The sequence below is a fragment of the Phocoena sinus genome, chromosome 1, assembly GCF_008692025.1.
Source record: "Phocoena sinus isolate mPhoSin1 chromosome 1, mPhoSin1.pri, whole genome shotgun sequence".
Taxonomy (NCBI): Eukaryota; Metazoa; Chordata; class Mammalia; order Artiodactyla; family Phocoenidae; genus Phocoena; species Phocoena sinus.
Genome location: NC_045763.1, coordinates 26,560,605 through 26,583,880, shown reverse-complemented (window position 1 = coordinate 26,583,880; position 23,276 = coordinate 26,560,605). Strand labels below are relative to the sequence as shown.

Sequence of the window (23,276 nt, the reverse complement as noted above, 5' to 3'; positions counted from 1 at the left end):
ATATACTAGCATCATTTGTTCTAAAACAATGGCCTTAAGGTTTCCACATGCAGCACGGGGTCGGGGAGAGAGTGGGACAGAGAGGAGGCCCCAGGATCGAGGGCCGCGAAGCCAACAGTTGCCTCTCCCAATCTTGGTAAACAAAGGTGTACTGCGCTTAACTACACTCTTTATGCTCCATAGATCTAGACCCTTCTTCTCTAACCTTCCCTTTTCCACCTTATAAATCCTGAATTTTAAACTCTTTTCCTGTGGTAGCCACCCCCATCATATTGTATAATCGCTAGTCCAAACCTCTTGTCTCACAGTTAAAACCCCGAAGCCCTGGGAAGGAGAAGGACCCGTCTCAGGCCACACAGCCAGTGGATAGCGGGACAAGCCTCTAACTCTCCTAGCCTCTCTGAGCCACACCATCTCCAGCTCTCAGCTCAGACCGGCAGCCCCTAGAGGGACTCTGTTCCCCCGGCAGGAATTCATGGTTTTGTAATAAGGGAGAACAAGTTTTACTTGTGTCTTCAGTGACGCTGCCCATCATTCTGCAGAACTTTTTAGCCTCTAGAGACTAGCCAGGCACTTCATGGCATCTGCGGTATCTCTCCAGTGTCCTAACAACGGTCATCTTAAAAATCCCTGATTATTAAGTTTGCCTGACTAACAATCTGGGCCTGATTGTTAAGTTTGAGCTATTCAAGGTGAAATTAGGGGACAAGGCTCAGGGTGAGGTCAGGGGCGATTCGTAATCACCAAATGCCTGCTGGTAATTCCCATTTGGACATTCTACCATCACCTCAAGCCCCACACATTTCTCTCAAAACCTCATGGCCGTCCGTGTTTCCTCCTCCCATCTTTCCCTGTCATCCAGGTTACAGCCCGTGGGCCAACCATACTCCCTCCTCTGCCTACAGCAGTCAGTCACCAAGGAGCATTTTGTTTCTCCTTACCACCTCGTTTCTGTCCTCTCCTTTCCATTCTTATTGGCATTCTGCTTGGAACTCTGTGTTGGGTTGTGATGAGATAGTTGGAAACTTGCTTGTAAATGGACAGAATTCAAGAAAAAAGGTACCTCCCCTAACTCTGTTTGAAATCTGCTTGCTTTGCACCTGTGTCACAGGATCCTTTTTAAATGTTAGCTCAGGACCCAGAATTTGCATTCCCCTCATTGGCTGGGAGCCTTTGGTTGTAAAAATCCATTTGTGAGCTTCCAGCTGTGGCCCTCTGTGCTTTTGCACGGCACATCTCTCTGCCGGCCCTCCAGCTGTGGGAGTCCCCGCAGAGGACAGCTTTTAGGCAGGACAGATTCAGCTGAGCGGCCCTCGTGCTAAGCGGGCCTGGATGCCACTAGGCAGAGAGTGAGCGGCTTGAGGACAGTCAGTCTCTGAGCTGAATTTCCTGAGCCCCTTCTGTCTATAAGGCATGAGCTGGACACAGGAGGGATAACTAAAAAGTATAAGGATCCTCACCTCAAAAAGCTAGCCTGGTTAAAATGGAAGAAGAGAGGACAAGCAGCAAATGGCAACACATGAATTCCAGTTCAGGACAATATGTTTGTTTATTTATTATAATTTTTTTTTTTTGCGGTACATGGGCCTCTCACTGCTGTGGCCTCTCCCGTTGCGGAGCAAAGGCTCCGGACGCGCAGGCTCAGCGGCCATGGCTCACGGGCCCAGCCGCTCCGCGGCATGTGGGATCCTCCCGGACCGGGGCACGAACCCGTGTCCCCTGCATCGGCAGGCGGGCTCTCAACCACTGCGCCACCAGGAAAGCCCTGTTTGTTTGTTTGTTTATTTAGCCCCCATCTAATATTAGGCATCATGCAAAGTTCTGTATAAAGAGATATGTGATCGTTTCTGATCATGAGGGGTTCACGATCTGGAAGGGAAGACAGCCAAGAAACAATTATAATCCATTGCGAGACGCGTCATTATGGTAGAGGTGAGCCCAGGATACTCAGAACCTAAGCCAAGGCTGAAATAATCATTTTACTTCTCTGATTGAATATATGAATTAAATGGCTGACGATGGCCATGGGCCAGGCACTGTGCTGTACACATTATGTCATTTTTCTCTCGTTTTATTCGCACAGCATTTTTCTTCTTTCATCCTTACAACTTTCTGGGCAAGAACTATTTTTGTTTCTGGTTCTCAGACAAGGCAGCTGAGGCCTAGAGAGGTTAAGCAGCTAGCCCAAGGTCCCCCACTGGGTAACAGAAGGAACCAGTGGTCCATCCCAGGCTGCCTCCCCACAGAGCCTGAGGACCGTGTGTGCAACTGGCACTCCCTGGAAGGGGCCCAGACTGAGCAGCAGTAGGGTGAATAAGATCCAGCCTTACAGAGCTGGGCTGGGCGATGGGAGCCTGCACCTGTCGCAGGCCCAGAGCAAAGCGAGTGAAGGGCGTGGAGGAGAGAGAACATAGCACACTGCAGAATCCAGTGTTTCTCTCAGCCACTGGAATGATCAAAGAAGGCTTCACAGAGGAGGTGAGCTTTGCATTGGCCTTTGAGGGACAGCCAAGGGCCCAATGTTTCGGCATAGGAAGAAAGCAAGAAAACAGAGAGAGAAGGCCAGGCCATGGCAATGGTCCGGCCAGGCTCTAGGTGAAAGAGGAAAGAGATGAAAGCAAGAACACCGAGTTTGGAAAGCCTTCTTTATGTGGATGTGGGAGGGGGCACAGCAGAAGGTGAGACCGAGCCATGCTACCTAACCTGGCCTCCCCCTCTTCAGCCTATGCTCAGCTGCAGCCACACCAGCTCCTCTCGCAGCCGTCCTCAAAGCACCTGCAGCCCCAGTTTGGGATCCAGCAGCAGCAACAGCAAGCATCACAACAGCCGCCGCCGCCCCAGCCATCACGGCCAGTGCTCCAAGCCCCGTCCCACCCCCAGCTGGCCTCGGTCCCTCCAAGCCTGGCCCTGCAGCCTGGCCCCGAAGCCCATGCCATGCCACTAGGCCCAGTCCCATCCACCCTGCCTCTCCAGTGTCCCGCTGCCAACCTGCACAAGCCTGGCAGCACTCAGCAGTGCCACCCTCCCACGCCAGATGTCGAGCCTCACAATGGATACCCTGAGGGCCTGTCTCACACCCCTCAACACAGGTTCCAGCATGCCTCGGCTGTCATCTTACAACTGCAACCTGCTTTGCCAGTGGTGAGTAAGCTGAGCCCGAGGTCCAGGGAACAAAGCGGGAGGACACGGCTCAGGCAATCCCGCGGCCCCCATTTGGATGTGTGTCTGGGTGGGCTGAGTGTTGAAGTCCTCTCTGAGTAGTCCAGGAAAGAAAAGGGGCCTCTCCCTAATTTGGGGCTAGCTGAATCTTAATGTCCTTGCCTTCTACCCAAGCTCCATGGAAACGGGGGACGTGTCCAGGAATGTAGAGGCAATTCACGAGAAGATCATCTCTGTCCTGTCCTTTAACAGCCCCAGCAGTGCACCCCCGATGACTGGAAGGAAGTGGTACCTAGAGAGAAGAGCGGGCCTGAGACTCGGTCTGGCCCACCATCGCATCAGCAAGCCATCGTCACTGCCATGCCAGGTGGCCTGCCTGTACCCAAGAGCCCGAACATCCAGCAGTCCCCAGCTCATGGTATGAAGTGTAGCGGGGCCCTCGGGGGAGGGGAGAGCATTGTCTTCCTTGCCACCCCCTGGCACATCTCACTTGGGCATCTAGAATGGGAGGGAAACTACTCCAAGCCCCAAGAAGCAAGAAAGAAGCTGGGTAGGTGGAAACAGAGAGAGGATTAAGAAGATGATGCGAGGACAAAGAAAGGGGACCCAGAAGGCATAAAGGAGAAAGAAAAGGAGAATTGAAAGTTCTAGATGAGGCTTGCCTGTCATTGCTGTCAGATGTACCTGCATATCCATATGCCGGGTTGAGAGTTCACCCAGGGATCCAGTTGTCTCAATCCTCTGCTCTGCTTGGTATAAGAGTGCGTTCTTGAATTTGGCAATATGACAAGGTGGCTGCATAGTGCAGAGACGAGGGAAATGCTTAGGGGGAGCTAGGAGGGGATTCAGCTCACGGAAAGCATCTTTGAAGGAACGGTGCTCAGCTCTGGGATCCCCACCTTCTGTCTGTGAGTGCTCAGTGACAGGCGGGCTTCTCCTAGACCTGGGTTTTAGGAGACTCTGCTGATCCCTCTACCCTGACGAGAGAATCACAGCAGTACCTCTGCCTCCACGGTGATCCCTTCGCTTTCCTTTCCTTCTCTGCCAGTGTGCGCAGCAATCTTGGCCCAGATCTCAGAGACATTCTGGGCCATGGGCTGACTACAACTCAGGGAGGCAGTTCCATCATTGGACTAAATGTGTGCTGGGAGTGGGGTGGGGAGAGCCAAGAGAAAAGGGGTTTGGAAAACAGAAGAAGGAGGAATGAGAAGAAAAGTACTTGGGGACAAAGTAGTTATAAATGTCCTATAAGGGATGGAGGATGGACTCAAGGAAAAGGAAAGCAAAGGAATATGAAGAAAAAACATTAGAAAAATTAAAAGACAGCAAGGAGGTCAGCATTCTCTTGGCAAACTTGCAATGATAAGGAGCTCACCATTTTGAAAAGCAGCCCATTCCACTGTAGGACTGCTCTAATTATCAGAAAGTTGCTCTTCAAATTAAGCCAAAATCTGCTCTCGTGGAACTCCCACCACTGGCTGTGATTCTGTCTTGTGGATTGTCCATCTCCTACAGTGTGTATAGACAGTTATCATGTCTCTTTCCTCTCCCTCATTAAAAAAAGAGAAAATCTCCAGGCTAAATATCTGAGATTTATTTCATTTTCTACCTATCACGCATCCAGACCTCCCATTCCCACCATGCTGATCATTCTTGTCTAGCTACATTCTACCTCTCCACTAATTCCCTTAAAATGTGATCCCCAAAACGAAGCACATTAATTCCAAATACAAAAAGCTGCTAGTCACCCTAGGTTGGCACCTAGACTTAGCTTTATAAGCCCTTCAAGGGACAGAGATCTGCATGGTATAGTAGAGAGGAACTAAAATTCATTGAACACCTATGTGCCAAGTTCTGCTCTAAGTTTTCCTTTACTCATTCATGATAACCCTGAGAGATAAATAGTATTGTCCCCATTATTTAGAGGAGGAAACAAAAGCTTGAAGAGGCTCCAGTTCACACAGCTATGAAAGGGCAGCACCATGATTCAGGCTCCAGGGGTAATTCCCTTACCTTCCTTCAGCAGGACATTGCACCTATGGCCCCACGTTAACTCCCCTGACCCAGGGGAATGATACCCTTAGTTCACCGAGCACTGTGTCACCTGAATTCCAGAGGGGTTGGGTTTGGTTTTTGTTTCTGTCTTTGTTTTTGTGGTTTCTTTTTACATGGATTGCTATCACTTCAGGTCTCCTCCATCTCAAACTTGTACAATTTATATTGTGAGCCAAAACATGATTAATTATATCTGTTAAAAGTTATCTTGTGAATTTAGCCCACAGTTCCAGGCTAGCCAGAAAATGGTAATAGTTAACAGCTAACATTTAATGAGTCCTCTCTACCAGCTTTACGTGCATTTCCTCATTTAATCCTGACAGTAACCCTCTGAAGCAGGAACTTTTATCATGCCCATTTTAAAGATAAGAAAACTGAGGCGCAGCAAGAATAAGTGGTGGGGCAGGAATGTTTTAGATCTGAATTTTGTCACTCATTATACTAACTCCTCTGCTTAACTTTGCCATCTGTAAATTATAGAGCGTGTTTTCTTTGTCTTTAACCAATTTGCTGATAGAAATATTGAATAGGACCTGACTGAAGACACATCCCCTGTCTGCAGGTTGGTGATAATCAACAGCCTTTGTTCAAGTGTTTGCTATCCAACAACCTCTGAATGAACTGACATTTGCCTCCCTTTCCTCATCTTGTCTAGAAAGCTCTCAAAAATCTCTTTCTGAAATCGAATCTAGATGATACACATATAACAAAGCGTCTTGCTCCCGAGGTTCTATCTCATGAGAAAAGTAAGTTTTGCACAGCGGAAACAATTGTCAACCACCCAAGATTTAAATATTCATTCTGTATATGTTTGAACGCCTGCTCTGTGCAAAGTACTGTGGGGTGGGAGGTAATAAATGCATAGAGAAATAAGGTCTGTACCCTACCTTCAAGGAGCTTAAAGTCCTCTGGGAAAGATGAGAAGTGCACAGGAAAAAAATACAGTAAAAACTAAGAGATGATAAATGGCATAGAACGATTATGGGTAAATGCTTTGAAAGGTAAGAGAAAAGTTACTGCCAAGTAGAGATTATCAGGATAGATTTCACGGAGGAAGTGGCATTGTTCTAGAGCGAGGGTTGGCAAACTACATCCCGAGGGCCAAATTCATCACATCACCTGTTTCTGTACAGCCCACAAGCTAATAATGGTTTTTACATTAAAAAAAATTTTAAGACTCAAAAAAAGAAGAATATTTTGTGATACAAGAAAATTATACGAAATCTGAATTTCTGTGTCCATAAATAAAGTTTTATTGGCACACAGCCACATTCATTCATGTAGTGTCCTCTGTGGCTGCTTTCCTGCTGCAACAGCAGAGTTGAGTAGTTGCAACAGAGACCACATGGCCTGCCAAGTCTAAAATATTTACTATCTGGTCTTTTACAGAAAAAGTTTGCCAGCCACTGTTCTTGAGTCTAGACCATGAAGGATGGGTAGGACCTGGACATGTGGCATTGGGGAGAAGGGACTAGTGAAGTAAAGGAAGGGAGGCAGGAGTGTAGGCATGTTTGGGGGACAGAGAGGCCGAGCATTCATAGAACAAAATGTAAGTGTAAGAAATGCAAAGACAGAAAGGGGGAGGAAACGTGCATATTAATGAAAGAAGGCTTTGAAAATTTGAAAAACGGGGTGGGGGGAAAGAGGGAAAGAGAAAGGGAGCAAACTAAACGATCAGGGAATATAAAATAAATGTAAAATGTGGAAACAAAGGTAAAGGGATGAGTCCTGAGGGGAAAGGGTTGGGGGTATGAATGCTAGGAAAGGTAAGAATATGAGAAAATGTTGCAAATAGAAGTCAAGCATGCAGAGAGAAATTCGGGGCAAGTATTCAGCATAAAGCCTGGGGGATGGGGGTGCAGTGAGACTTGTGAGTCTCACAAGCTCTAGTATATCTACTGAATGAAGGTGCTTTCCCGACAATTCAGTTTAATCCAGCGTGGTTTAGGAAGAGAAGTAACATTTATTGGGCTCCAACTGTGTGCCGGGCACTGCAGGCAATTTGTATAAATGCCCTCAGTTAACCTGCACAGTAAACCTAAAGAGGAGGCATTAGCCCCGTTTGTGGAGGTGCAACTGGGTCACTTTGGTCATTACTTAACTTCTCTCTGATCCTCAGTTCCCAGTGGGGAGGATAACAACTACTTGTGGGGTTATTGTGAACACTGAGAGGAAGTGCGTGCATGTACGGCTTGACACATATTCAGCACTCAATTACTGCTAGTCGTTACTCTTCCTGCCTCCGACTTGGCCAGGCGGGAGTCCACCACCGCACGGGGGACTTTTGACGGGGCGAGAGCGGACATTGGCGTGGCGCGGCGCCCGTCTCCTTAAACAGAACCCTTACGTACCTAACCAGCCGCCAGCCCCCCTGCGCCTTTCCGAGGGCGCGGGGCGGGGCCGGCGCGGCCGCACAAAGGAAGCGCGCGGCCCGGCTTCCGCGCCGGCGCCCCGCCTCCCTGAGGCCCCGCCCCGCACGCCCATGCCCCGCCCCCGCCTCGCCCCGCCCCCGGCGGAGGCGGCCGCGGGAGCCCTGCCGGGACGCGCCGCATTGTCTCCGCGGCGGCTGCAGCCCTCGAGCGCCCGCCGCGCGCGCGCAATCCGCCGCCGCCCGCACCCCCGCCCCGGCCTCGCGCCCCCGCCGCCCTTTGTGGACGCCGGCCCGGCCGGTACGGTCGGATGCGCCGCGGCAGCCCCGGGCCCCGGCTCGGAGGCTCGCGGCGGAGAGGAGGCGGCCCGCCCGGGCCCGGGACCCCGCGCGAGGCGGCGCCCGGCCGAGGGGTTGCGTAGGCCCCGTCCGGCCAGGCCCAGCCGGGCCCTGGACAGGTCAGTGCCCGTGGCGGGGGAGGGGTTCTCGCCAGGAGGGGTACCGCGGCCCGCTCTCGTCGCACTGGACACCGGGCACCGCCCTCCGGTGCCACTCCCGGCCCGGGCCTACTCGGCTGCCAGGCCGTGCCAGCCCGCGATTCTCGCCCTCCCGGCGCCGGGGAGGTGTCCTGCGCCTGCCCCCTCGTCGGGGACCCTGCCTGCCCCGCACTTCCCCGGCAGCCTCTGTGTCACCTTCGGCGAGCCAGACGCTTCCGTGTGTCCCCGCACACCCCCCACCCCGGCCTCGGGCCTCCGGGGCGGCGCTTTACCGGGGATGGACGGTCCGCTTAGGGACAGGGCTGCTGGCATCCGCTGTACTCTCTGGGTAGGGGACTGCCTATCTTGGAGGCCTGCGGCTTAGCTGGAGAGTTTTGTTTTTAATCTAGTTCAGTCTCACGAAGCTTTTAATTGGATGGAAAGGGACAAGCTGTTCTGTGTCTGTCCTTTCTTCCATTTTTAGAAGAGCGTTTTCTCTCCTTCCCGTGCCAAATGAAGGCATATTGTATTGTTGATTCTTTACATTAAAATCGGGACTTGTGAGATTCTTTATTTAAATTGAAGTCCAGAGACAGGGAAATAATTTGCCCAAGATCAAGTTGCAAACCAATGGTGAACCTACAGTGTGAACTCGTAGTCCCCGGCTCCTGTATTGTTGGATACCAGTTTGTGCCAGTGATACACCGGCCATCCCAATCCTCCCCATCCCTCCCCCAAGGCTGCCTTTTAGACCTGAACACATTTCACTGACATACTTTCAGTTCTGATCAACTTTCTTTTCCTTCCTGCTCCATACCTAGAATGTTGACTTTCTTCCCATGCTGCCTACAGAGACACGCTTTTTTATTCTTTTTCCTGCTAAACAACTTAGTGACAGCTCTCCCCTTAGATATCTCCCATCCTAGATCTTTAATCCCCTTCCATTAGCATATTGGACCCAGAGGATCCCTTGTTGTGAAATAAGCTACCGACCTAAATCCACCATATGTCCCCAATTTTTCTAGGACAACCCCAATTTAAAATATTCTATCACATTGTCTGTCAACCAAGTGTCTCGATTTTTGGTTTAGAAAATAATGTCATTTTAACCATATCAGGCCCTGCTGTCCTGGCCTTTTCCAGCCATTTGGCTCTGGGGCATAACTGGGTAATCCAATTATCATTCACCTGGGATTTTTCATGCCCCCCCCCCACGTCAACCCAAATGTTGGAACTGCTAGGATTTCTAGATGAGTCTGAAAATTGCAGGCTAATGAGGCAAGGAAATTCCTTCTTGCTCCTATATGTCTGCCCCTGCTGCCCTCCCCATTTTTTATTCCGGTAGAGGGCCTCAGACCTGTGGCAGCGTCTATTGATTAGGGCTTAAGTTGAGGTCACATGGGATGCAGGGCTTCATATCATGTTGACTGCAGAATAGAAAGAAAGCAACTTACTGTGTTGGTTACAGGGCAGGAGATTCTGTCTTGGATCTTAAGATACCTGCACAGCTAAGTAGTTTTGGTGCAACTCAGATTTCACACACCTTCATTAGGCTCCTGCCTCGTGTAAAGCATGATCCGAGGCACTGTGGAGAATATAAAAGTGATTTTCTCACTTAGCCCCCAACATCTGGATCTATATCTGGAAACAGCCACATTTTTGAATCAGCTGATGCAGTGTGTCCCACTGTTTCTTTACCTAAGTTCCAGCCCCGGCAAGGCGGGAACCAGAGCTTCTGGCTTGGCTCCTTCACAAGGGCTGGCTTCTTCAGAGGGCCCAGCAGATGGGTAGTGGTGCTCGTGTGGCACCTGCCCTTTCCAGGCACTCTTATCACGTGAGCTCTGCCTCTCAGCCCACCCAAGATCTGTTACCAGGCTTGTCCATACACATCGGGAAGAATAGATGCCTTTTTTCTCCAGCGTTAATCTTGCCACTTTTCTGTTGTTCTTGAGTTGGCTTTCTCAGTTGTCCAACTGCATTTTTGTGAGAGGTAGCTCCTGTTTTCATCGCCTTCTCCTCCCCCCCCACCCCTTTTAAGCTGTTGTTTTATTAATAGGTGGCACATAGGTACGTAATGAATGTTGGTATTTTATCATATACTCACCTCCCAGCCCTGTCCACTTCTCTTCGAGGTCCTGGCTTAATTTCGAATTCACCTTTGTCAGATGCACTCAACATATATTATTTCCACTTCCTCAAAGTAAGGAGGAAACTCCAGCTCTTCTTCCTTCTGTCCCAGTAATGATTCTCCTGGCTGTAGGTCTCTTCAGCCATTGTTCCTCTGCATTTCAATGGAGGATAACCTTTTAGGAAGGTGGTGTTGTGCTTGCCTCTGCAGACATACCTCCTCTGTCACTGACTTTCTAGTCTAAGCTGATTGACCCTGAGACTTCTCTTCCTGCTACCAAGGCCCCTTCCCCCATCTGTGACCCTGTGCCTGTGACTTGCTCTGGCTCAGCCCCAGGATCCACTCTTTTTCAGACCACATCCTTTTTCCTGCCTTACTCATTTCCTGTCTCAGATACTTTGGATCCCTTGGATCTTTCAGTGGGAAAGAGAAAAAGAGGAATAGATAGACGATTTTATAAAATTGACCTGTTCTTGCCTCTGGCCTTACATGCTCTAACTTAGGCCATCCCCTCCCTAGGTTTTCTTGTTTTAGGGGGGGAAAAATGACTGCTATCTCAGAATTAAGAACCTTTACCTGAGGTTTTGAGTGTCTTTTTATCTCTGTTTTTTCTTGTTGTGAATGTGTGAAGAGGATGACTTGACTGCCTTAGACGCTTCCTCTAAGTCTCTGCCCTCCTTTGGGCTTTAGGCCTCACACGAGGCATTCGGTAACTATTTGCTGAATTAAGTTCACCCCCTTCCTATCAAAGTCCTTCACTTTGAGCTAGCATAGATCAGTAAACCAACATAAAATTTAAGTTGAAAAAACTGGGGAGTAGGATGGTGGCTCCATTTCTGGAAACGCTGCTCCGTGTTAGTGTGACATTCACCGAAGGTTTTTTCTTCCTCTTGGTCAGTCCAAGTTTATATTAAAGTTCTCCCAGCTGTGCAGTGCCGTTTACTCTCCAGACAGATTTGGTCCCATCCTGAAAAAGATTCTCTCCTGAAAAGATACATCTACTAGAGTTGAGAGTAGGGAAATGAGACACCTTCATAGAAGCATAGTTTCTCTTTTATTTCCTTTCTTTTGTGCCATTTTGCAACTGGAAGATGAAGATGATGATTTTCTGTGGTCCGGAGGAATCTCACAAAAGTGGTTGTAGAGATTCTTTTGTGTTTTCCACCCCCGTGGAAAAGCAGGGTGAGGACTGGCTGCCTTATGCAATCTACTCTCATGAGGCCTTTGTACCAGTAACAGAAATGACTGTCTGCAGTGACTTAGCACCTTGTCTGGTGGAAATCAAAGCTGGGACTACCCCTCAAGGTAGAGGTATGAACGTATACTGATTTATGTTTTCAGTGTTTTTACGGCATGCTTTAAACTACAGTGTGAGTCACCAGTTAAAAAGACTCTGAGTATGTGTTCTGTTAAAATGTTTAAAGTAGGCCCGTTCAAGATAACTTGAATTACTTATTCACAATTCAAATAGATGCAGGTTTCATTTTAAGCATTGACTTATTTAAAAATTTCAATTTGAGTTTAGCTACATCAGAACACTGATTTGATGCTTGCAAAGAAACTCTGAAACAAACCATCTTTAATTCAACTTTATGACATTTTGGAATTGTTAGGAAAATAATCAACCATTTATTTATCCAAGACAACAGCCTTACAGATTCAGGGCTTTTTTCCCCCATCAATAACAAAAGTAGAATATAATTGCCATGGTCAAGAAATGGTTGTGGGTTTTTTCGGCCCCGCCGCAAGACATGCGGGATCTTAGTTCCCCAGCCAGGAATTGAACATGCGCCCCCTGCATTGGAAGCTCCGCGTCTCAACCACTGGGCCGCCAGGGAAGTCCCGAGATGGGCTCTTTTATAGTTAATCGAGTTATACAGTTAAGAATGATTAGTTTTTGAAGGTATAAAATATAATAAGAAACATAGCATATAATTTAAATAATAAATTGTTGCTATGTGATTCATTGTAAGACCATCTAGGCCAGCATAATAAACTTAATGGTTTGTTGTTCTTTTTCCTTCCCCTTCCAAATTTATTTATAGTTAGTGAAAGGGATGTGCTTTCCTATACTTGAAATTTCCAAATGATTTTTTTAGTTAAATCCAAAAGAGAACATTCTTTCTACATCTGCCAAAGAAATGATTGCTATTAAATAGGGATTTCCAGTGTTCTAAGATGAATCCAGATGTTGAAGAGAGTCCCCGTTTGCTGTTAGACTCTCTTGAAAGCAAAAACCTGTTTCTTGGATGATTTTCTTCTTAGCAGTGAAATTTGTCATAGCTTCTCTTAAGAAAAGATGACTGTTAGCTGCCGTGTCATAACCAACTCTTCTCCAGTGGATTAGGAGAAGCAGGCCTGATGCTGAATATTGAGACCGTTGGCAAGAAAATGAGAGTTCATGACTGCTGGGAGTTATTTTTAAAGCTCTAGTTGCATGGCTATTATGTCTCAAATACTGTATAATTATCCCTAGTTACTGATATCTTTAGCCTATTTGAAACCATCCATATGTGGCCTAAATCCACACAGCTATATTAAGACATTTTTAAACAATCAAAGCAACTGACACTGTAAATTAAAACAAAATTAATGTGAACCAACTACCGTTTTTTTAAAAATTGGTTAAGTCCACATTTCCAGGCCTCCAGTAATCAGTATTAATCTCTTCTGTCAGCTGATTGGTAGCAAAGTAGCGTGATTGAAAACTTAGACAATGGTTATTAAAGGAAGGGGGCAGTGTTTTCTAAGAGCAGAAATGATCAAGAAGTTTGATTTGCAAGGTAAGTATTATCTATCCCATTATATAGACAAGGACAACTGAGGTTTGGCTTTCTCTAGCACGTGCGTGTGCGCTCGTGCCCTCTCTCTCTCTCTCTCTCTCTCTCTCTCCCTCTCCCTCTCCCCCTCTCCCTCTCTCTCCCCCCTACTTTCCTCCCTCCCTCCCTCCCTCCCTCCCTCCCTCCCTCCCTCTCTCTCCCATTTCTCTAAGAATATTAGTGCTTCTGCAGTTGGTAAATAAGAGAATTTTCTAAACATTTCTAGTTGGTTTTTTAACTGTTATAAATCCATCTTCCATGATTTTCTCTTCAGCCTTTTAAAGTAATTTCTTTTCACAGGCTAAACCGCCTCCTGGCATTGTAAGAACCACTAGGAAAAGTGGTTCTTTATTTGTTCCTGAGTTCTTTCTTTTCTGGTTCCTGGGGTTCTTTTGTGTAATACCCTGGGACTCTTTATGAAAGAAATGCGTAGGAAGGGAGGGAATCTGGTAGTTGTCATGTCCTTTGGGTTAACGACTGTTGAAGGTGAATTGGGACGTGTGGTCTGCCCCAAAGGGCAGGTGCATTTCCCTTGTGTTGCAGTCATTGTCAAAGTGGAAGTAAGATTTCTTCCCGAAGCCTTACTTCAGGAGTGCAAGGACAGCACACTGAGTAGGCCAGAGCACCTGAGGCACATGAATGATGCCTGAGTTTGGACCAGTGAAAGAACAGCTCTGCTCTGGGGCTGCCAGAGGCCAGGCTCAGTGTGCGTGAGACTGGGGCAGTTTCCTAATCTCTTGAGTCTCAGTGATGGGAGCCCTCCAATAGCCATGTCAGGCCTCTTCCACTGTGTCATAACTGCAGTGTCTTATTTAATCCTTACCACAGCCATGTGGGACAGAGATAAGTACCCCATTTTACAGATGAGGAAACTGAGGCCTAGAGTAACTTGCCTGGGATTACAGACTAGGATTTAAGCATAGGGTCTTTCTGATCCCAGTCTTAACTGCTGGGTAGCACAGCTTCTAAATGTAATCAGTGCCAGGCATTTTACATATATAAACTCTAACATTCCCTGTAACCCTGCAAGGTAAGCAGCATGACTGTCATTTTTATAGACGGAGAAACTAAGGTGCAGAGCAGGTACCAAGTGCTTGAAGCTAGCTACGCAGGTAATCAAAGATGGAACCAGAGTATGAACCCAGGTCTGCCCCAGTGCTGGTGGCCTTTCCACTCTGCCATTTTTCCTCTTGTCTCCTGTGATCCTGATGTCTCTAGCGGAGAGCCTCTCCTGTTGGTTCCAGACCTTTTGCCTTGTGAAATCACAGCGTCTGCTAGAGAACTGTGATGTTAGGGTATCTGGGAGCCCTCGACCGCAGCCCTGGAGACCGTAGGGCTGCAGAGCTTTTTTTGAACTCTGTCCCTGGCTCCCTGCGGCTAGTGAGCCATCACACGTTGACCAGCCGCAGGTGCTGCTGCTGAGTAGGACCTGGTCTTCAGCCTGGACCGGGCAGCAGTGCTGCAGCTGTTTGGAAATCCCCCCTGGCTCCTGTCCGAGCCACGCGGGGGCGGCTGGCTGTCGCTCCATTGATTTTTTTTCCTCCAGAGCTGGGGGTGGCAGCTTGGAAAACGTTCAGCTGTTTACAATTCAGCTTATGTACACTTTAGCTGGGGAGTGTGGGTGAGTCAGAAGGCCCGCTCTCTCTGCCGGTGTCCTAAGAGACAGCCTGAGAGTCAGCTGTATGGTAATGGCCGCCAGGGAGGAGGAGGAGCCCCCCCCCCACCCCCCGCCAGACCCAGATGCTTAGGATCCAGGAAGCCTGTCTGCTCTCCAGTCCTCTTAACCCAGACTCAACAAGGTCGCTCCGCAGTGACACCGAGGCGCGTCTGAGGCAACCTGGCCCAGCTTCCCTTTCATTGGGCCGCCACCTCCCTGGCAGGCACCAGGTATGGAGCCAGGGCCTTGGCCCTCCTGTGACTCGGCAAAGCGCCCCAAAGGGATCCTCCTGTCACAGCCCTTTCTTCCCTCTCGGGAGAGGCCCCTAAGAGCAGAAGTGCTCCGAGGGGCAGGGTGATGAGGGCACCTGTGTGAGACAGCCACGGCCTGCTGTGCGTCCGGGAGCCAGGGGCTTTTCGTGGGTCTGACAGTAATTCGGTCCTTGGCAGAATTGCAAACGCTCCAAGCATCTGGCATTGGTACCTCCAGCCTTCTGGTTCTCAGGAGTGACCCTGGGTGGGAAGGGGCCTACAATTTTCCCACCTCTCTAAGGGCTTCTTTTGTGCTTGCTTTAGAAGGTGCTCTTCCGGATTAGGTGGTGCCCACTCTTGCCTCGATTCTAAAATGCACACTTTTAACTGTGCACCCTTTCCTCCTCTGGGAAGTTAAGATGTTAGACCCAAGGCCCTTCTGACTCCAGTCCTCTGTGATCTAGTCCCCCGATCCAAAACGTCCACTCTTCATGCCCCAGTCCTCCCACCAAACCTCATCCCTAAATTGGGAGGAAAGCTATCTGCTTCTCTAAGTGATTCACAGCCAGGTGTGAATGGCCACAGGTGTATATTTGCATTTCAAAGCAGGTTGTTAACCAAATGAATCTCTTTAATGGAATACTCTGTCAGGGTCCCAGGACAGAGCTGCCATTCCTCCTTCCCTCTCTCTTCCCTCTCTCCCCCCTCCCTCTCCCCCTCCCCTCCCCTCCCCGCCCCTCTCTCTCTCTTTCCGTCTCTCTTTCAACAAATTGGTGCTTAATGAGATATCTTACCTCCCTCACTTTCAGAGCAGCACTGATTTCTTTAGGGGCCCAAATATAACTAATGAGATTGTAAAGGGAGGCCACAGCCTTTCCAGAGGGCTCAGCCCTCAGCTTGCCGTGCTGTGTTAGCACCAGGTGCATCTGGTCTGTGTCAGCTGCTCCCTGTCTGGGATGTGGCTTCCCTGGGCGTCACTTTGCAGGTGCTCCCCTCAGGGTCTCTCTGGAGCAGGCAGTTCTTTAGGAATCCTGCTGTCACCCCTCCTGGCCACGTGACTGGCCTGCTAAGCTCAGGCACAGTGAGCTGGACGTCAGAGCCAGGGGCCTGGAGAGAACGCTCTGTGTTGTATAAGCGACCTTGTTTTGCCATTTGTCGAGCAGAATTTGTTGCAGGCAAATGATCCATGCTATCACCTATTCTGCTTCCTTGAATCCTGTATTAACTTCATTAGCTTTGTCTTTCTCCTGCTGCTGCCAAGCAAGGGTAGTTAGAAGTCTTGTAAATTAAAATACCCCTTTCTCCTCATGTCTGGAGAAAGTGGAAATAGCTACTGGCCACGTTGAAGGGTAGAGGGAGAGGCTCTGCTTGCCCTTCATTTCCTCTGAAGTCAGGTCTTCAAGGCGACTTATTTTAGGGGCAAATAGAATGAGTGGCCAGGTCATCTGAAATACCCACAATAAATGTTAGTACTGAACGATATTTCAGCATAACTGACGATTTTTGCCTTACCTGTGCTTATAAAGAGCACCATAACTGGTTCCGAAGCGGCCCAGATGGTGCGTGGCTGGAGCCAGCCTGACCTCTGTCCTCAGTGGGCAGGAAAGCTCGGCCTCTCTGGGCATCTACCTCCTGGCCCCGGGGGTGGGGCCGTTTTTATAGGCGTCTCCGGCCTCTGCCTCTAGAGGTCATCACGCCTTTCCAAATGCCTGGAGCCAGTATCAGTGTTTCAAAGGGACCAGGGAACCCAGAGCTGCAGCCTTTAGGGCCAATTTAATGCTGTATCTCCCTTCTGCTGAGGAAATCCTCACTCAAACAGGAAGAACTGGGCTAAGGAATAGCTCTCATTCTTCTTTATAGCCAGGTACCCAGAAATGCCACCCCCGTAGGCAGGCACCAGCCCAGCTGCTCCCTCTCGTCATTATCACCTCATAAAGTGATGTGCCAGTCTCAGCTGGTGACCGGTTGCTGTCGGAAGAGTAAGGAGATCTGTACGCTGGTCAAGAGTGAAGACGGAGCCCAGGGGTTCCCCCATGCTCCAGCTCAGCAGCCGTTAAATGGCTATTATATATTGGACGCTGGGTTAGCCCTGAAGATACAGATGAGACCGAGACAGCCCCCACCTAACGGCACCTGCTTTGCCTAGCAGAGGAGACCGGCCCTGTAGCAGATAATTTCACAAACTGGGCCACCACTGGAGGGGTCCTTCCTGTTTTAATCCAGTCCCTATAAGGGCTGTTTCTGCCAGCGCCTGTGAGACCAGATTGAGAAGCGACCTACAAGGTTGAGGCCTATGTTATGTAACAACTCCCCCAGAACACATTGTTTTGTTCATTCTGATCCAAATACTTAGCCCTTTGTGGTCAGCTTCAATTGAAGGCTAGATTCTACTTCCCCCTTCCACCACCACCACTGAAGCTTGGCTTTATTTCCCTCCTGCAGCCTCTCCTACTCAGGGTGTCCTGGCCTCCACCTTTCAGATCCAGGTAGCTAACTCTGTATGAAGGCATTTGAGACCTGTGGGCAACCCGGCAGCACTTACAGCCCCGGGACTGGTCAAGGGAATTGAGTAAGGAAGAATTCCAAAGATAGAGAATTTCTTTGTCTCTGTCTTCCATCTGGCCTCAGGGCCAACAGGGCAGGATTCTGCAAGTTTAAGCTGCTTTCCCTTAAGCAGGCTGCAAAGCAGTCTGGGAGAACGGGAAGCAGATTAAATTAATCTCAGTGAGCTGAGCTTGGCAGGGGGTGAGATTGTATATGGTCATTCCAGAAATAGCCCAGACTCCTCTGTGACTAAAGCACATGATAAGGTATTGCCTACAAGATGACTGCAAAGCGCAATAGCTGCAAACCTTTGTACAGTCGCAAAACGCTCTCCCTTCCGTCCCTTGGATTCTGTGTCTCCTGTAACCTGGCCCAGAGGTATAGTGGAGAGTGATAGCTTATAATGTTGTGGTGAAGGGGTTTATTAGTTTGTTCTCTTGCTTAATAAGATCCTTTTTTGAAAACTTAGATTCCCAAAAAGTCTTTTTCCTCCCAGAGTTAAGTATTGGCTCTGTAGCCTCTGAGCTCGTGAATGTCTCTGTTGGCTCCTGTATTTGGCACGAGGAAGGACTCTGACCTCAGGAGCCCCCGCCTCGTCTTGCAGTGTACGTTAGTAGGCACAGATCTGAGAGACAGGAGGGAAGGGGGTAGAGAGGGCAAGGAGAAGAGTCGAACAAGGTTGGAGAGATCCCATAAAAGGAGACAGGGTATCAGCAGCTGTTTGGTGATAAATATCAGTGAAAAGAGGGAGGTGGGCTTGATCCCAGAATTCAGAGGAGAATGGATTAATTCCATAGAAGTATGATAAACTAAAACAAGGGAGTCACTCATTGCCCTCCATCTGTGCTCTCAGCGAGGAACGAGATTGTGTTCGAAAGAAACAAAACAAAACTCTTACCAACAGGATCTCTTGGATCAATACACTTGATATATTATGTTACTATTGACGGAGTACCTGACTTTAAAAGATGCTGGCAAAGAAGACCTAGGGTGATGATGAATTTGCAACCTTTTATATAAGAAGTCATCAAAGGAGCAGAGGGAGTGTGGCCTGGAGGAGAGAACGTAAACTGGGCTCATAAGTGACATCCTTCATGACACCAAGAGCGTTTCTTGAGTGTTTCCCAGTGTGCTAGCACTGCATTGCTATTCATTTTCTCATTTAGTCCTTGTAGCAACACTAAAGGGTAGGTCTTATTATTGTCTGTATTTTACAGCTGGAGAAACCAAGGGTCAGAGACAGAAGAGGACTTGTCCCTAATCCACTTGAGTGATAGAGACCAGTCTCTAAGCCAGGTCTAAGCCTGTGTTTTTGCCCATTATACAAATAAGATTAGCCTTGTTCTGTGTGGTCCTAAGGAATAGAACCAGGGTAAGGGGACAGAAATTAACAGAAGATAGATTTTTGGCTCATTATAAGGAAGAACTTATTAATTGAACTGCCCAAGTTGGGAACAGACTACTTCAGAGGTAGTGAGTTCCTTTGTCATTAGAGGTATTCAAACAAATGCCAGAAAATCACTGGGTGGGGCTATTATAGGGAAGGGTCAAGCATTGGTAAGGGGTTGAACAAGACTTTCTAATCTTGTGATTCTATAATCTGTACAGTAGCTCATTAGCGAAGCCAGGGAATATTTTACTAGGCTCTAATCAGAGGGGAATAGCCATCATCTAAAAATAGGATTTTAACTTACATAGTAAGCTTTCTATTTTAACAACATTTATTCATTATTTTAAATAAAATACAGATTGTTTCTTTGCATATTTAAAATACTTTAAAATATACAAGCAAAAATATAATTATGTAAATATAGACTGAAATATTTAAAATTTAAAAGCAAAGAAACTTAATTTGATTGATTGTATAATTAATTCAGTCCTCCTAGTTATTCATGGATTGTTAAGGAAAGATTTTTTTTTTCTAGTTCCCAAACACCTTTACAATTTTAGAAAGACTGATTCTAACGGAGAAATTTTCCATCCCTATAGAAAGGTCAAAAATGTCAAACAATTTTTTTCAAAGGACTATAAACACGTAAACGAATTTTTCTAACTTGCTGGTATGACTGTGTCTCCAAAAAAATTAATTTTAAAAAAATCTCATTAATCACATCTCTGAGGTAACTCCTGCTCAGCTCTGAAATTTATTATAGTTGAATTACAGAGGTCTGAGTACTGAAGGCATGTGTCATGGCCAACTGTTTTTTTTTAACAAAAAAGATTTATCCCCGTTTACTGCACATTAGGACTACTAGTAAGAAAATGAGCCCGTTATAAACCTTTTCTAAAATGAGTTTATTTTGATTTCTCCATGCCACATAATTAGGCATCGTGAATTCCTGTTCTGTGGTGGGATTTTTAGATCTTTAACATGAAATAAGAGCATCTTCATATAAATTTTGTGCAAAAATTACTTAGCTAATAAATATACTGAAATTCTTTTTAAAATGTGTAATACATACATTCACACTGGGTTAAGCTTACTGTCAGTAGGCTTGTTGCAATAAAGAAATGGCTTTTTCTTTCTTTTCTTCTTTCTTTTTTTTTTTAGGAAGTTCCAGGTTAAAGGCAACCTCAGCTTCACACAGTTGGCGGTGGTAGAGAATGGCCCTGGGAAGGGGGGGTGGGGAAAGAGTTAAAAAAGTGAGGAGAGGAAAGTTGCTTCTAAAACAGTGAAACAACTCAGGAGAGGTACTGTTTGGAGTAGAGGAAAGGGGGTCCCTTGTGGTGTGGTTCTGTAAAGGCACCTCATCATACTTACTGGAGCTCTGTCAGGCTCTTCAGAGAAAGGCTGGCAGGCCCGTGGAGAGGAAATCTTAAGCAAGGCTCTCCTTGGAGGGGAGGAGTCTGTGGTTGGCTGAGAATCACATTGGCTGTGGAGCTGAGAACTGGACAAGAGGCTTGATTGGGAGCAGGAGACCTGCAGGGACAGCATAGAAAACCTCAGCTCTGCTTAGGGGCTTCCTCGGTGGAGAAACAGAATACACGCACGTCTTAATGCAGTGATCCCAAATAACCAGTCTCCGATTAGGCAGATCTGTGTTAAAATGTTTACGTGGGGTTCAGTACTTTGACATTTCACAGCACGCTTAAAATCTAACCCTTTCCTGAGGAACCTCGTAGAAGGTTCATTTATCCTCTCTGCCCCAGACCCCGTCATGCCCCAAGCCCTATACCTAGTTCAGCTTTTCATCTTGGTTTTAGATGTCACCTTGAATACATTTTCTCCCTTGAGCAGAATGTTAACTTGTTTGTCCAGATCAGTATTGACCAAGGTCTTAACTCCTCAAAGGCAGAATTCTTGCCTGTGTAACCTGGTTGGACTATTCTTAGCACAGTTGGGAAATTAAGAAAACACTGCTGGCGGATGAGCTGCATTGTTGCAGAACAGACTGTAGTCTCACTTGGTGGTGGGTCCACTGAGACTGTACCACTTTTGAATGGGTCACTGGGGGAGGGGACTGCTTGGTTTGCATCGTCGGGCAGTGTTGAGTCCCTGCTCTGCTACTGGCCTAGACCTGGTTCTGACCGCCCCCCCCCCCACTTGTGTTTTCCTGCTTTCCCTTGTACAGAGACAGGGCAGGGCATTGTTCATGCACTGACCGACCTCAGCAGCCCCGGCATGACCTCAGGGAACGGAAACTCTGCCTCCAGCATCACCGGCACTGCCCCCCAGAATGGTGAGAATAAACCACCACAGGCCATTGTGAAACCCCAAATCCTGACGCATGTTATCGAAGGGTTTGTGATCCAGGAGGGGGCGGAGCCTTTCCCGGTACGGACTACTTCTTTTCCCCTCTTTTTTTTTTTTTTTTTTAATAAGTATACTTTGGATGTGTATTAGAATAGCTTTACATTTCCATGTAAAATTTCTGAAAATGTGAAAAATTTGCTCTTTCCTTGCTAATTTTCCCCCAAAGGAATATCAGAGCCATTTGCTTTCTAGGATTGAGTGTCTTCCTAAGGTCCAGAAGGGGTCAGTGATTAAGAATAATTGGCAAGACCCCTTGGTTGGAAGTTTCCACACAGACTCAGCCGTGTCCCTGCCTGGTGAAATGCGAACCCCTTGGTTAGAAGGGGTTCACATTGGGGTATTTGGTGCTGCAGGGTGATGGACTTTGGCATTCGGGTGTGAATGCCACAACCCCCAAATGGCAACACGTTGGCTGGTTAGAGAGCAAAAGGAAGCTGTGTAGAAGAGAATTCTCAAGATCTATCTGAATGGAAGACAAGCGAACAGAGTTACAGCCTGAAGCTTCTTTTCTGGGGACAGAGCCTTGAAAGGGGAGTGAATGAGGGGCACTCCAGAAAGGGGCACTTCATCAAGTGTCTCCAATTAAAGCATAAGACCAAGGGGAAACACAGAAGAATCAAGAAAATGGCTCATTAGAACAGCGCCCAGAGCCAGTAGTGCACAGTGTGACTTGGTGAGACAGGTGGCCTGCTCTCTAGGTGGGAAGAGCCCAGAGCCAGTTTGCAACGCCAGCCTCTCTCGTGATAAACTTAACTGGCTGTTAGAGATACAACATCTTCATGGGAGGCCATCTATCTTTTGCACATTCTTTGGATCCACGAGTGGTGTGAATAGTCAGCCGAAGCCCCTGGGCTTGATTAACTGAGATGGGTGGACTGCCCTTCTAAAATGCCAAAAGACAAAAATGCCAAGACAGGTTCTTGTCCTCTTTCCCTCTGGAGGTCGGTCAAGGCCTGGGGCACCTTAGCTATAAGTAGCTCTAGCCCTGTCACATACCTTCCCTCATTAGACTAGGTCCTCCCTTTGGCCCCCTAGAGAAGCTCCAGAACCCAGCTGATCTCACAGGATCGATGCTGATTGGACAGCAGCCCCAGCATCGCTCAAGAGATCTGGCAACCAGGTGGCCTGCACAAAAGGCAACAAAAGGAGTGCACCAAAGAGTGAATCAGCTAGTCTGGGATCCTGGCACCACCGAGGGCCTTTGCTTTCCGGTGTGGCCCAGCGTCCGCGTTTACCTCTTCTCCTCCGTGGCTGCCTGTCCCTCTGGCTCGGGTAGGGCAGTGGTAAGGGAGAGAACAGTAAGGCATCCAGGAATGGCGGCTGGGTCTGTGTGTCACACATACAGTCACACACAGCCTCAGCTGTGTTCCTGCCCCACGATGCGTGAGTGCTGGGGCCTGGCCCTTGTCCTGGTGCTGCGGGAAACCTGATCCCTGCCTCCATCTCTATCCCCTAGATGCTTGGAAAAGTAGATATTCTCCTGACCTCCTAAGCCATCCATTGGTCCTGGGTTGAAGCCATTTCCATCCCTGTGCTTTGGTGGTCATCGGCATCTTGCCTCTTGAGCTAAACAGCAAAACAGGCCTTGAGCAGGGTGTACCTGGATGGTGATACAGGGGCGGGCATCTGTGCCTGGGTGCTTTATACATGTAATTTTGATGAGGCTGGATGGCAAGGAAGCATGCCCACCTGACCCTCATGGCCTCCATGTTGCCTTGTCCCCTAGGTGGGACGCTCATCCCTGCTGGTGGGGAATCTCAAGAAGAAGTATGCACAGGGGTTCTTGCCTGAGAAACTTCCGCAGCAGGACCATACCACCACCACTGACTCAGAGATGGAGGAGCCCTATCTGCAAGGTAGCGTCTCAGACCCTGGATGCTGGGGCTTCTGGCGGGGCTGAACAGGACTCAGCAAGGCTGGAAGGTCCTTTCCTAGTATCCACGGAGGGGCTCTGAGCCGGGGAGCGTGTGAACATGTCAGCTGACCAGACTGCCCTGTCCTGTGCCCGCTCAGCCCTGTCCCTAGAAAACGGACGGCAGTTCCTGCCCCTGGGGAACTGAGTGTG

At 48.2% G+C, this 23,276-nt stretch overlaps 1 protein-coding gene across 2 annotated transcripts in view; it reads left to right on the top strand.

The window, feature by feature from the left end:
• PHC2 (polyhomeotic homolog 2) overlaps nt 1-23,276 on the top strand; it is a 50,641-nt gene that overhangs the window by 19,549 nt on the left and 7,816 nt on the right. The window contains exons 7-10 of one of the 2 annotated variants that reach the window (XM_032628398.1): nt 2,723-3,141; nt 3,412-3,577; nt 21,030-21,232; nt 22,938-23,067. In XM_032628398.1, coding sequence (XP_032484289.1) covers nt 2,723-3,141; nt 3,412-3,577; nt 21,030-21,232; nt 22,938-23,067 — 918 coding nt within the window. Of the gene's footprint in view, nt 1-2,722; nt 3,142-3,411; nt 3,578-7,765; nt 8,041-21,029; nt 21,233-22,937; nt 23,068-23,276 lie in introns of those variants that run through there. The other variant, XM_032628391.1, reaches the window with a different exon arrangement.